This window comes from Sinocyclocheilus grahami, unplaced genomic scaffold (genome assembly GCF_001515645.1).
Source record: "Sinocyclocheilus grahami isolate Dianchi unplaced genomic scaffold, SAMN03320097.WGS_v1.1 scaffold180.1, whole genome shotgun sequence".
NCBI lineage: Eukaryota > Metazoa > Chordata > Actinopteri > Cypriniformes > Cyprinidae > Sinocyclocheilus > Sinocyclocheilus grahami.
Genome location: NW_015505359.1, coordinates 273,563 through 288,839, shown reverse-complemented (window position 1 = coordinate 288,839; position 15,277 = coordinate 273,563). Strand labels below are relative to the sequence as shown.

The following is a 15,277-nucleotide window of genomic DNA, read 5'->3' as shown; positions in this document are numbered from 1 at the left end:
GTATTAATTTTGTTTTGCCTGTTTTTTGTTTGTTTGTTTTTTTTACTCCCAAGTGATGGTAACCATTGATTGCATTAAATGAATCGCCAAAGACCACAGTTACAGCTAATAATCTTTTAAGGTTCTACTGAAGAAAAACTCAGCTGCACCTTGGATGGCCTGAGGATGTGTAAATTAACAGCAGATTTTAATTTTTGTGTGAACTGTTTTTAAAGGGATAGTTCACCCAAAAATGAAAATTTGATGTTTATCTGCTTACCCCCAGGCCATCCAAGATGTAGGTGACTTTTTTGAGGTGTGTACGCACTATGGCGTAGTTTATGCAAGCGCCAGAGTGATCTCTCGCACGTATACGTCACTCATTGTTTACACAGTGCACAAACATTGTAGGTACGACGGCTAATCAAAATGGTATTGCTTGCGCTTATCCGGATTGTTCAAACCGCCTTAAAACTAAAACATTACATTCTCTCACGCGAACTCATTCGGGAGAGGTGACTTTCCAGTTTCTCACACAAACCGATCGTTTCGTGTCTTAGGACATCAATTTGTCGTCACGAGCCGCAGGGTTTAATTTGGATTTGTATGTGCATGTTTTTTTTACTCTCATAGATTTTGTTACCATTGCCATGCATTATACGACTGGTAGACTGCAACAGCTGGAGTTAAAAATCTTCATTTGTGTTCTACTGAAGAAACAAAGTCACCTACATCTTGGATGCCCTGGGGGTAAGCAGATAAACATCAAATTTTCATTTTTGGGTGAACTATCCCTTTAATGGAACATCGTAAGTTTCTGTCCCTACATTAAAAGTCCATGTTACCAAAATTTAAATAATCATTGTGAAGACAGAACTCCAGCAGTCGTAACAAATTGCTTAACATTATTGATGGTTATGTAATGAGACATTTCATGATTGTGCTCTTATGTTGTTAGGACTCTAATGACGATTACTGATGACATTGGAATCCTCCTAATTGAGCATGAAGGTGACATGCTCTCATCTTCTCTCCATCTCAATCCAGCCTCATTGAAGATCATAATTGAAGGAGAAGTTGTGATGGACAATATTGACGACTTGCCAAAAGCTATGTGCATTCTGTATGGACTTGCATACACACTGCATCTCAACTACCCTAAATCTATGAAGAACACATTCCAGTTCATCCAACAGGTACTTCTCATGTTGGGCCAAACCCAGGTTGCAAACTGGTAAGGAAATGTGAGAAGCTTCCATGAGAAGCCACTTGTGTTTTGCTGTATAAGACATTAAAGTGTGTTCTGTCACTGCATATTAGTGCTGTTAGTGCTCAGTTAATGTGTGTTCACACAATTCATCCGCCAAGTTTAAAGTTACAGAGGCTTGCCTCCGTTTTAATGCATGCCCAGTTTTTAATGCATATCCAGGCATTCAGGGATATAGCATATATTGTTGAATACTGTGTTCATGTTTCTTCTACAAAATAGTTACAATTGTTAGTAAGCAGTTTCAAAGCTTTTTACTTGTCTTGTGGCTGACAAGTTTAATGCATTGCCGTGTTACCATTTCTTTGGTGAACAATAAAAAAACATCTGTGCATTGAAATCTGTTTTTCCAATTTATTTGAAACAATGTTTAATACAATAAATCTCAAAATCTATGTCTAATTACATTGACATTACATACATATAACATTTATCATTACTTAAAAACATTAGTTAATGTTATTTGCATAGTTGAGGTATACCTATGATGAAAATTACAGGCCTCTCTCATCTTTTTAAGTGGGAGAACTTGCACAATTGGTGGCTGACTAAATACTTTTTTTCCCCACTGTATATATTTGTATTTGTAACTTGCAATAGTTATTTTATGCAACCTACAGAATACTCCAAATAATAATTGATGTGAACTAATGATTTGGAGTAAAAACTACTAATGTAAACTTGATTTGTCTACTGCATAAACTTAAGGTTCTATTTTAATTCAACTAAAGCTGTTTAGTTTCAATTTGTGTAAAAACTAAATGGTTTAGTGCAACGGGTTTCTTCGCAAATTTCTAGTAAAGTCAACTAATTCCGAGAGAGCAGTGAACCTCACATACCGACTTGAAACTGTTCATTTTGCACTGAAAACTATTTAAACTTTATTAAAGCTATTTGCACTGACTATTTGCAGTGGCTCAGGAGATGATTCTTTGAATCTGTAAAAATGTCAACAAACTGAAAAAATAAAATCACTTTTTATTTTAAGGTAATGTAATCACATTACATCAAAAAAAATGTTGGTTTTATTTTTTCAGTTTGTTGTTATTTTAAAACATTTAATAAAATTGGTATTTGAAAAAAAGTATTCCTTTTTAATAAAAGTATTAAAAGGTATCGAAGTCAAGGTATCAGTATCAACATTTTTTGAACAATACCCAGCCCTATTAAACAGTCTGTGTAAATGCATCTAAATGCCAATTCAGATGTAGATTCTGTACCTCTCCACTGCAAACACAAATTTTGTTGATACTGATTTAATTTGATTGGTAACAGGCCTATAGTGTCTTACTATTTGAATTTATTGTTTACATTTAAGAATTTGACACAAAAGATGATGCATTTAATTAGGTTAGAAAAATGGCCTTTTAATGGTAAAAATGTAAACTAAATTGATTCATTTCTGTTACTCCAGCAAACTAACCACCAGGGCTTGAATTTCGGATTTGGATTGTGGGGATTGCGCATAATTCTACTGATTACCGCAGAAACTGTGCTTGTAATGTGGGACATTCCTGCAAATATTTCAGCGTGAAAGACGCTCAGGAAAGATGATGGAATGTATCATTTGCATGTGCTTTTGAATCTTAAAATTTGAAACATTCAAGTGCTCAATTCAGGACCTGTGCGCTCTCCGTGAGATCCCTTTTCTGGGAGCTCACACCCAAAGCGTGTGAACATAGGGCCGCATCTGAGAGCGCACAACTACATAATTAAGTAAATGTACTTAATAATTGTAAGTAAATGGCCAAATACGTACAAAATTATGTAAAAAATTATGTCCGTCTTGATGAGTATTCACGTAAACAGTCGAATTATACTAAACATTGTGGTATTTTGGCTATTAAATGAATGTAAACAGTTGAGAAACAAAATTATGTAACAGTTAGATCCGTGCATGAGGTCATAAAACTTCTGTCTGTCATTAATGTTTATTTATACATTGAAGACTAACCAGTGTTATTTTAAAGTTAAATAGATTACTTGTATCTTGTTATTGTATTTGTTTGTGCCATTGCTTGTCACTTATCTATTCATATTTTATTACTGACTGTTTACTTGTCTTTTTTTAGTTAAAATAAATTCAATTCAGAGTTTGAAATCAAAATTATTTTTAAGTATCTTCCTCACAATATAAATATGAATCAATAACATTATAAATTGTAAAACACAAATACACTGGGTGACGAAACATTTAGGTTGCATGATTGTGGTTTCAAAATATGTGACCCTGCCTGTGAAAACCCAGCTAAAGTCATTTTTTGTGATTTACTGTTTTCTACATAAAATCATCCTTCATAAAGATGTAGAACTGTGAAAATATAACCTTTATATATTTAATACTGAATGAGTAAGGCCATGTCAAAGATTGAAATCATAGTGAAATTAATGGTTGAAATCAAACTTTGATGCTTGTTATCTCATAATTAGATTTTGAGACTTTAGCCTGGATTTCAATGACAGGGTCACATATGTCTAACAAAATACCCTAAATTCCCCTTCAAATTAAAAAAATCCCCCCCATAAGAGCCAAACGAAACGAAAACGAAAAGTCAGGCCCTGTAACCACCACACAGAATACGAAGAATATCAAAAGCTTTGGGAAGTCCTAAACTTGCCAAAGTACCAGCACAATAACGTGCTCAGCAAAATATAGTCTAATTATCGTTATCGACAAAATTCCAAATATTGGAAAACATTTTTTTGTCATTATCGCACACCCCTAATAAACTATTTCTATAAAATGTTTCAATGTAAACCTTTATTTCATTATTATTATTTTAATGATTCATTATTGTATTTTCAACTTAGAAAACAAGTGAATTATTTGGTTACCTTTGACAAAAGCATTGCCTTTAACATCTTGGGCTAGCCGCAAAACAGTCCTTCTGTGGGAGACATTTGGAGCAACATCAAGGAGATCATGGATGTTTTCATTGTAGATTTCACAAAAGGAGACCCACACAGAGAATTTAACATTAGAGGTGTCATCCAAACAGACACTGTCCCTATTTGTGTCACTAAAGGTGGAGCCTGGAACAAAAAAACAAAAAAAATCAATGTTTGTCAAGTGTTTATGCTCATATTGATGAACAGAATGTTCATAAACAATTTTAAAGGCAGCGTGAAAGACATTGCCTACTTTCAAATAATGAACAGCTGGAGCTGGACATGCTAGACAGAGTTTTCCGGGGGTCAATCTAATAAACAAAGAAACAGCTATGATGTGAGTATTAGTAATGTACTTCTCCGTGCTAAAAAAAAAAAAATTACAGTTAAAAAAATGAAAATATATATAAAAAATAATTTACATCTTTAAATCGTCGAAAAAGGTTTCTCTTATCTGTAGCTTCATCATCTTGCTGCTCTTCAGTGAGTTTCATAAAGTCGACACATCTGTGAGGCTTAATGCTATTTTGAGAATAAATTCTGCCTTCTATGCTCTTAAAGATCACATTTAATGACCTGGGCAGAATTCCACAATCTGAATCAGGGCCTACAACATAAAAGTAGACATAAAAATGGACTATTAGACAGCTATATATAAAATGCATACATAATTAAAGTGCAATATATAATTAAAACAAACATCTCATACAAAATTCTTACCAAGAAAAGTAAATGTCTTCCCAGCATTAGTAACTCCATACGTAAAGATCAAAGAATTTCCTCCATCCAAGACTTCCTTCACAAGGCTTTTGGTTGTTCCATCAAATATCTCTCTTTGAGTTGTATCTGGACCATACACCTAAAACATGAATTCATCAATCATATTACAAAGAAACACACTTGATAACATCACTGAAGCCTGTTCGCAATAAATTACAATGCAAGAGGTGACTGTGGCCGTCCTCATACCTGTGAGAACTGAAATCGTTGTGCCTGTTGTGGGCCGAATCTCTCACTGTGTCTGGCTGTCAGAGATGGTCTATGTGCCTTTAGAATCACAGTTTCTGGAGGCTCAATTGAGATGCACTCCTGTTTGTAGAGATTACAGTCATAACAAATTACATTAGGCACGCACATTTAAAGTATAGTTCACCCCAAAATGAAAATTCATCATTCACTTTTCATGCTCTTGTTGTTCCAAACTCAGAATTTCTAAAAAAAAAAAAAAAACGTTATATAAATGTATAAAATATGCTGGCACCTGTGATGCTCCTTCTGCTCTCTCTGAAGTCGTAAATGGACGAACTCGGAGATAGACATGCAGATGCTCTTTTCCCAGCAATACTGAGTCCTGTTGAAAACAGAAATATGAAACATGAAATACTACAGCCTAAATCACATTCGAGGACTTTAAAACATGAAATATATTTGATAATAATAAATACCTTTGATAATTTGGAGAAGTCGGAGGAAAGATCTTTCTTGATGTCCTCAACCGTTACTCTCTCAGGCTTATGATTTAAACACGATTCCATCATCTTGCTGAAACTAAAACTTTTGCTAAAAATGTTATTATATGATACTAAAATGTAAGTGGCAACAAACAAAATGCAAACAATAATGACGCATCGACTATTGAACGTCTCAAAATGAGCTATTACAACAGTCTGTTCTACACTGGACGCGACACCGCAACAGCTAAATTATGTTGTCTACACCGGACGTGACAAAGCGACCGTTGCAAATTATTTGAATTTTGTGACAGTAAATCATAAATCGAAATAGGCGGTGTTCCGGCGAATTCAGTTTAATATGATAATCACAATGTTTTCCCCCCACTGTAACCTACACAAATGTTATTAACCCCTATAATAATGGGTGTTCATTTTATTTTGTCCAACCAACTGTATGTAATATTGTTACATGTCTGGGTCTTAATTTTCTCTTTTTTTCTCTCCAGTTCTACAAAGGATGGACCAAGCAACGAAGAATGGTTAGTAGAAATCTATCATAGAAAATGATTGTGTATATAAATGCATCAAGTGAGAAATAAATATGAATATAGAATAGGTGTGTAAATTCAACTTATCTCACTGGCCCTCTCTCTCTCTTTCAATCTAGTCATGTCACAGAGATGCCAAACACCGATCATGACTACTGTGTGGAGCCCATGACTACTGAGGAGCAGCTTGTGGCTGCACAGGAGGAAATTTCTCGTCTGTCTGCGGAAAATGAGGCACTCAAAAGTCATCAGTTTGGCATTCAGAATTTTATGGGTAATCCAAAACTCATCCAGTTTTACACTGGGTTCCCTGATTTTGACACTTTAAGGGCCGTTTTCTTGGCTCTACAGCCCACAGCACAGAGCATGGGCTCAAGTGCAAAGAATTAGTGCAACCAACCAACACACACTGAGGGTTGGATTCCCTGTTTAATCAGTTTTTCATGTTTCTTTGCCGGATTAGACTGGGCTTTCGTGAACACGACATTGCTCTGCGTTTCAATATTTCACGAAGTACAGTCAGTCGAATCTGTGTTACCTGGGCAAATTATTTGTACTTCATGCTGGGGAGTCTGCCTATATGGCCAAGTAGAGCTGCAATTGATGAACTTATGCCAGAGTATTTTAAAGCTCTCTACCCCAAAACCAGAGTCATCCTGGATTGTACTGAAGTCCGAGTCCAAACTGCCAGCTCCAAGGTACTGAACTCTGAGACATACTCGCACTACAAAGGCACAACTACACTCAAATCTCTGGTTGGAATTTCCCCGGATGGGAGCATGACTTTTGTGAGCAGTCTTTACACAGGAAGCATCTCTGATAAAGAGATCACCAAGTCATCTGGCATTTTGAATCTTCTGGAAGAGGGCGATGCTGTGATGGCAGACAAAGGCTTTTTAATCAAAGATCTACTTGACGAAATTCATGCCACAGTGGTAATCCCACCTTTTCTCAGCCCAGTTGGACAGTTCAGCCATGAGGAACTCGCACACACACACAACATTGCTCGTTTAAGGATTCACATTGAACGGGCCATTGGCTGGTTCTGTAAATCAGCTCTGGACTGTGTGTGGTATCCTCACAAATTTTCAGGGTCCACTGTTTTGAGTGAATGTTTAAATGTCCCAGAAAGTGCACATGTATTCAAGTGAAATTTGTATATTTATGTTGATAGTTTCTATACTGGATTTACATGTATATTTAAGAAAAATGTTACACACACATATATTATATATATATATTATTTTGTACAATATAATGCTACAATTTTATAATATACCAAGTTTTTTTTACATACCATATTATTGTAATGCATAAATTTTTATAATATAATTATATATTTATGCAATGCTGCATATATACATCAATATTTTTTATTTAATATATTAGAAAAATTATATATATTACACATTTTTTTCATATTATATATATAATACAATATATTTATGCAATGCTACATATATACATAACTATAATTTTTGTTTTTAATATTTTTTCATATTTGTAGTATATATAATATAAAATATATATAATAGTAAAAAAATTACATACCACATGTAACAAAAAAAGACATTTCAATATAAAAATGTACCTTTTAGTTTCTTGTTATATTAACATTTTCAGACATGTCTGAAGTTTGAGAGAATTAAAACAATAAAAAACATTTCTGCATTTCATTGGAATCCAGTTTCATTTGTCATATTTACACTTTATAAAGATGATAAATCAAAATCAATACAGATTTATTTATTTTTTTAACAGGAAAAAAGTTTTTCATGACACATGAATGACTATTTAACAGAATGCAATGTATTTAAATTTTTAAAGTAATAGTTCATCCAAATTTGAAATTTGGTCATAAATTGCTTACCATAAAGTTGTTCCAAACCTGTATGAATTTCTTTCTCCTAGTGAACATATAGGTAACCAAACAGTTAATAGTTGACTTCCATAGTGTTTTATTTTTCCATACAGTGGGAAGTCTGTGGCTACTGCCAACTGTTCGGTTACCCACATTCCTCAAAGTATCTAATGTGTTCAGCAGACAAAAAATAATGTATGCAGGTTTGGTACAACTCAGTTAAGCAAGTGATGACCAAATTTCATTTTTGGATGAACTATCCCTTTAAGAATTCAATACACTGCAAAAGGTAATTTGAGGTTTTGTTTCCGTTTACACTCTCTTGTTGCACAGAACAGGTAAGAAACAGTTGAAAAAGAAAAAATCAAGCTTACATTTCAGCTCCTCCCATTCATCTTTGTTGAAATAGATACGTTCAAGGTGGTAATCATTTTTACATTTTACAAAAAAATCACACCAGGTAAACCCACTAATCCCCATTTGTCCAGCAATTTGATAGTAGTACTCGTGGATCTTTTTTAGAGTGTAGTTCCCTGCTGCATTTGTCAAATATGAGCAGTTTTTGAAGCTGTCTTTGTTTGGGCATTTGATCTCAAGAAGACCATGGACAGTATCTGCTGTAAGGTCAACTACTTTCCTGTCACGTGAGGCTCCTAGGTGAGGGGCATGATGATTAATTATTAAGCCACAGGAAAACAATTGGTTTCCAGTGAGTTTTTCATATTCTGCAGCAGCAACAGGCTCAAGTTGTATGCCTCTTTTCATAGCTTTGGTCTGAATGGTTTGTTTTGCAGTCATGTCAGCAGCTAACTTTTCAAAGTCTTTAACTCTAGAACAGACTCGCTTAAAAGATGTTGATGTGATCCTCTCTGCGCGTAGCCAATGCCAAGTGATGCTGCTTTGGTCCCTGGTTCCACTTTCCAGGTGTAGTGAATCTTCTGGTGTAATTATCAGACCTCCATAGAAATCATGTTCTTTCTGGTTTAACACAGTTGCGTAGGAGCATGGTTGTGGAGGAAGAGGCAGTGTAGGGTGCTCTTCAAAGGACACAGTCTGCTGGGGTAACTGGTAGGATAAAACAGACCCTAAAGGTAAGTCGCCGAACTCTGTGGTGACAAGTTTTTTTTGTTGGTTACTGGCGGTTAATGATTTAAACATGTGGCTTCTGCTGCCTGAGGTTTTTAGGTTTTCCCTCAGATTCTCTTCAAATTCACCACAGGGCAATGGGACAGGGACTGGGCAGTAAACATTTGGGAGAATTCCCTCACTTGTGCGTTTTACTCTATGGGTACTACTATTTGGTTTTACTTTGGAAACTGATACTGTGCTGATTGGCTTTGGCTTTAGTCCTAATGTTCTTGATGGCACATGCCATGTTTGAGGCAAAGAGGTTTTACTTGTTCTTGGTGGTACAGATTTATGTCCCATTTTTAGGTAGTGAGCCAGTGTGTAAAGTAGTCCCAGTAAATGGTTACAGTGCCCCAATCCTGCTTTACAAGTGCAGTGGGTGTCTCGGATATACGGGTTTTCTTTAGACAGCTCCACCTGCAACAAAGCAACAAAACATTATTAACAAAGCCATTATTAACTAAGCATAACCCACATTTCAAGACAAGATGTACAAAATATCAGGTGTTTTTAAAATGAAAATCCACTTAAAGACCTTTTTTCTTTTAAAATCACTAACCCCAAAAATTTCCTTTTGTTTTAAATTATTTCCAAACCATAGTGGATAACTAAGCTACACACTTACGTTATAACAAGTGTTGGGTAAATTATAATCTTAAAAATAAGATTGTACTCTGGGAAATGGTTAAACTGTTTTGGAAAAGTCGTTTTTTAAATCCCAAACAGCTATCAGCCTAACCTGTTTTATTCCCCGGTACTTATATAAATAAATATATTTACAACATTATACATAAGAAAAACTACTTGAGACCATATTCATGTCACCCGTAATAAGTTGCATTGTATCATGACGCGGCTTACTAGAAACACCTGGTATTTAGTATGAACGAACGACCGAACAAACAAGGTCCAAAAACAAACTAAGGACCAAACCTTGAACCGTCCTGAACATGGAGGGTGTAGAAATTTGCTTACAACAACACAAAATACCTTTATCGCATCGAGCGAAAGGACCGGGCCCTAACACTACAGCCTGCTTCGTTTCTCTTCACTGTAAACCACTGTAAACACGCTGCAGGGGCGTGTCTAGAGGGGTGGCACCGGCCCACCACAAAATTTGCTGAATGATTTAGAATGTATGTAAAACTGACATCTGATAGACGTCTGTTAGATGTTTGTCCACAGCAGATGCTTTCCAGATCAAGAGATCTTTAACAGACATCTTGCAGACGTACATGCGCTATACTGGGTACAGAGGCTTTTTAATTTTTTTTGTTATGCTTCCATTTACAACAAACAAGGTACATAAACACATCACATAATCTAACAACACGTGAACAGCCTTAGGTTGAGCATAACCAGTGATAAACAAGATCACAATAAACCAATAATAAAGAAGAAAATAAAATAAATAAATAGAACAAATAAAACAAACAAACCAAAAGGGGCTTTTCACATTAGTTTATACATGCCCCAAAAACGAAATCAATTTGAGAGCTTTCTTGTTTTGAACCAATTCTAAAGATTTGCACAAAATTTTAACCTCATTCATCCACTGGTTAAAGTTGGGTTTAGATTTAAACCATTTACATTTACTGGGTACAGACGTAGCTCGGACCCTAAAGCGGTAGTGATGGGATGTCCGGTTCTTTTTCGCGAACCGGTTCTTTCGGACAGTTCGATTCAATGAACCGGTTCACCGGTTCTCTTACGTCCTCACGCAATGACGTCAATTATATCATCCCGGCAAATTAAAATACATTCAAACACATTCAAATAAAGTAATTATCATAACTTAAGATCAATGGTAATAGCCATCGCAATCATCATCATCTTGGATAAGTTTCTTACGTTTAGTAAAAGCACCCAATACTGGCACTGATGTGCAAATGTGGATGTCTTAAAGATATGAAAACAAAGAAAGTGAAGTCTTCATCAACTTTTTACAAAAACCATAACTGAACCACCGATATAAAGTTGGTTTGACGTTGGATATTAGACAGATATTCAGCCGCGAAAAATAATCAATAAATTCTTAGTGGATGAGTAGGGTATAATTGTATAAAAATGGCTTATCTGAAAAGCATTAGAACGTAGAACTGAACATACATCGCAGTTTATTGGTTTTATTCCTCCTCGATATGTTGCAACGCATAAAGTCTCTAGCAGCAGCGAGCTAGCGCTTAGGCCAGATAGGGACCATCTACAAAATACATGTAAAGGATAAAACGATTAATGTTTTCCCACCAGAATGTGTTTTACAATTAACAAAACAAGAGCAATTTGTGCCCAAGGTTTTTGAAAGATGTAAAGACAAACACTTACAGGTGCATCTCAATAAATTAGAATGTCGTGGAAAAGTTCATTTATTTCAGTAATTCAACTCAAATTGTGAAAAAGACATTTTGGAGCACTTCATGCTTCCTTCTGCTGACCAGCTTTTTGAATATGCTGATTTCATTTTCCAGCAGGATTTGGCACCTGCCCACACTGCCAAAAGCATCAAAAGTTGGTTAAATGACCATGGTGTTGGTGTGCTTGACTGGCCAGCAAACTCACCAGACCTGAACCCCATAGAGAATCTATGGGGTATTGTCAAGAGGAAAACGAGAAACATGAGACCAACAAATGCAGATGAGCTGAAGGCCACTGTCAAAGAAACCTGGGCTTCCATACCACCTCAGCAGTGCCACAAACTGATCACCTCCATGCCACGCCTAATTGAGGCAGTAATTAAAGCAAAATGACTTACCTACCAAGTATTGAGTACATGTACAGTAAATAAACATACTTTCCAGAAGGCCAACAATTCACTAAAAATGTTTTTTTTTGTTGATCTTATGAAGTATTCTAATTTGTTGAGATAGTGAATTGGTGGGTTTTTGTTAAATGTGAGCCAACATCATCACAATTAAAAGAACCAAAGACTTAAACTACTTCAGTCTGTGTGCATTGCATTTATTTAATACACAAGTTTCACAATTTGAGTTGAATTACTGAAATAAATGAACTTTTCCATGACATTCTAATTTATTGAGATGCACCTATATAACGCTCACTTGAATTTAAATAAGAAATATTGTAAACGATATGTGATAGTGGTTATTATTATATTTTTAATATTAATAAATATATGAATCAGAATGAGATTTATTGCCAGGTATGTTTACACATACGAGGAATTTGTTTTAGTGACAGAAGCTCCACAGTGCAACAGAATGACAGTGACAAGACAGGACACAGATAATAAAAATAATAATATACAAATATACAAAATAGATACTGTAAATAGCAAAAACACAATATATAATATAGATAATTATGTATGTACAGGTATTAATAAAGGAAAAACAATATTAAAAATCATTACCATTCCATAATTCAGTGGTTATGCAGTAGGCTGATTCCAGGTCCTTGTGAGAACATTTTAATGTTTGTTTTTTTCACAGAAGTATAACACCAAAAAAGTACACACTATTGAAATTAAAACCAATAAATAAATTCATTTAAAATAAATACACTCTTCTGTATCAACCTCATGGTGTGTCTTGTTACTGTTTTTATAAGAACATTTTTATATTTGTTTTAGTCACAGAACTATATAACAGTAAACATGCTATTGAAATTCAACAATTAAGATAAAGCTGGCAAAGTCTTGTTTTGCAGTTGTTTTGACTTGAATTTGAAAATCAATTTTTTTATAAATTAATTTATAACACAGTTTTATTACACAACTTCAATGGGTGTGTCTTGTTACAGATTAGATAAACATTTTCATGGTGGTTTTAGCCACAGAACTATAATTGAACACATACTATAGAAAATGAAACAAATACATAATTTAGTTTAAAATAAATACAATCTTCTACCTCAGCTTCAAAGGCTGTGTCTTGTTACAGATTTCTTAAATAACATTTTCCAGTTGTTTTCATTGTCAAAAGAGATGCAGAAGTCAGGCTATTGACATTCAAAAATCACTTGCGAAACCTTCCTAAGAGTTTCCAGTATTACTGCCCCCTAGAGGAAGATGCTGCAGTTGTTTTGACCGAGTTTGACATTCAAACCTTTAATAAATTAATTTAAAATCAATACAGTCTTCTATTTCAACTTCAAAGTGTGCGTCTTGTTTCTGATTCCTAAATAAACATTTAAATTCAGGCTTTACTCTCATATGTAAATCTAGAAGATTGTATTTATTTTAAACTAAATTATGTATTGGTTTCATTTTCTATAGTATGTGTTCAAAACAAAGTAGTTTCGCTTTCACAACGAAACACAGCGCCTTCACGACATGGCGGCGGCGGCAGCAAAACACCAATACTACAGTGAGAATAAAAGTTACGCCTTCTTTCTTTGCGTGAACATTTGGGCGGTGTTATGGAAATCTTCCCACATCGTGACGTAGACATGTGGAGGCGTGTTAGAACGAGCCGTTTTAGGTAGGCGTGGTTGACTCTTAACTTTTATAAAGAATATCTCTTTGGATTTGAGACTTTAGTCTTTGCAACTTTACAGATCTTCTTTATGCACTAAGAGCTTGTAACACTCCAAAGAGAGAGGAAAATGGAAATCGCATCATATGACCCCTTTAATCTCAGTCAAAACAACGGCAATGTGTTCCTATAAGGGGCGGTGTACTGCACATCTTAATAAGCTTTTTCTCAATTTTTACATTTCAGTAAGTTTATTTGTCTTATAGTTATGTGAATATCAACTTTGAAATGTTCTTTTAGGAACAAGTATCAAGACACACCCTTAGAAATTGAGATGGAAGAGTACATTTATAGGAAATTAATTGATGTATTTGTTTACATTTTAATATTATGTGTTGTCTAATACAAAAAACAACATCTACATGTTTGTTTAGGAACAACAAGACACACCCTTTGAAGCTGAGATAGAAGAGTGTATTTACTTTACATTGATGTATTCATTGACATTTCAATATCATGTGCTGTGTTATAGTTTTGTGTATGTTGTAAAAATGAATGTGTTAACAGATTCAACTTTAATCCAATAGCGTGCATCCTGATTTGCATATGATAGTAAAAGATGGCTGTAAATATCGTTCTTTAAACAAGTAACAAGACACACCCTTTTAAGTTTACATATCAAACTGTGTGCATTCTAAATTAATTTATTAAAACTTGGTCAAGACAAGTGCAATATCTTCCTCTAGGGGGTGATAAACGGCACAATCTTTTAATGCTTTGCAAGCTTTTTCTCAATTGTTCCATTTCAATAGCTTTTGTTTTGCTATAGTTCTGTGAATAAAACCAACATCGAAATGTTCTTTTATGAACCAGTAATATAAGACACACCCCTTAGATCTGAGATTTATTTTTTATACATTTCACAAGTGAAGCATTTAGATGGAATAATTGTGCTTTTTGCACTTTGCACACGGTCCCTACCCTGCACTTTTACATTATAAGGTCTATCAGTTACAATACCTTAAGGCAGATTAATACAAATAAGAGCGTATGTACTTTACATTGATTTATGTATTCGTTGACATTCCAATATCATGTGCTGTGACATTTAAATGTTCGTCTATGAACCAGTAAGACACACCCTTTGAAGTTGAGATGGAACACATTGTGTGTTCTCTTTTACATTTGAAAACCATTATAACACGTTATGTTTCTTGTCCTTGTATTAAATCTTTAAAGAACTGTTGAATATTTCCGAGGCTGAATCTGACAAATGTCAAACGTCGAACTAGCTTGGTAACAGAACCGCAACCGTACAGAAAACCAGCTCATAAAGCTTAAACACAATAGTAAATATTAAAATTAATTTACATGTTTTGACTGCACAGTTGTTGCATGTTCGTCATGTTAAAATGTTGTTTAATATAACTAGTTGCATTTGCATTTTCCAGTAAATTTGATCTATTATTAAATAAACTTAATTTCGTCAAATTCACCCCCTCATTCATGTCCTCGTTTCACTCGCGCTCATATTAATATCAGCACAGGATCGCTAGTACACGCATGCTCAGTATATGTCAGCTGCTCGTCGGTTCTCTCAGTCTGCACAGCATGTTTCAGTACTGTTGGAGTTACAGTAACATACTCCGAGACATTGGTTTATTTCGAGTCGTGTAGGGACTGTAAGGCATGTCTGAAAGTGAGAAACTTTAGAAAAT

At 34.8% G+C, this 15,277-nt stretch overlaps 2 protein-coding genes across 2 annotated transcripts in view; one reads left to right on the top strand and one right to left on the bottom strand.

Moving 5' to 3' along the window:
* Window positions 1-5,673, bottom strand: part of LOC107594156 (kinesin-like protein KIF20B) — a 54,875-nt gene extending 49,202 nt beyond the window's left edge. The window contains exons 1-7 of the mRNA XM_016284107.1: window positions 5,581-5,673; window positions 5,397-5,486; window positions 5,105-5,224; window positions 4,856-4,994; window positions 4,558-4,742; window positions 4,389-4,446; window positions 4,082-4,279 (exon numbers count right to left, since the gene is read on the bottom strand). Coding sequence (XP_016139593.1) covers window positions 4,082-4,279; window positions 4,389-4,446; window positions 4,558-4,742; window positions 4,856-4,994; window positions 5,105-5,224; window positions 5,397-5,486; window positions 5,581-5,673 — 883 coding nt within the window. The remainder of the gene's footprint in view (window positions 1-4,081; window positions 4,280-4,388; window positions 4,447-4,557; window positions 4,743-4,855; window positions 4,995-5,104; window positions 5,225-5,396; window positions 5,487-5,580) is intronic.
* A 9,554-nt stretch (window positions 5,674-15,227) lies between these two features.
* The window catches only part of LOC107594207 (ribonuclease P protein subunit p30-like), a 2,966-nt gene continuing 2,916 nt past the window's right edge, over window positions 15,228-15,277 (top strand). Inside the window, exon 1 of the mRNA XM_016284166.1 lies at window positions 15,228-15,258. Within this exon, the coding sequence (XP_016139652.1) occupies window positions 15,249-15,258 (10 nt within the window). The 5' untranslated portion in view covers window positions 15,228-15,248. The remainder of the gene's footprint in view (window positions 15,259-15,277) is intronic.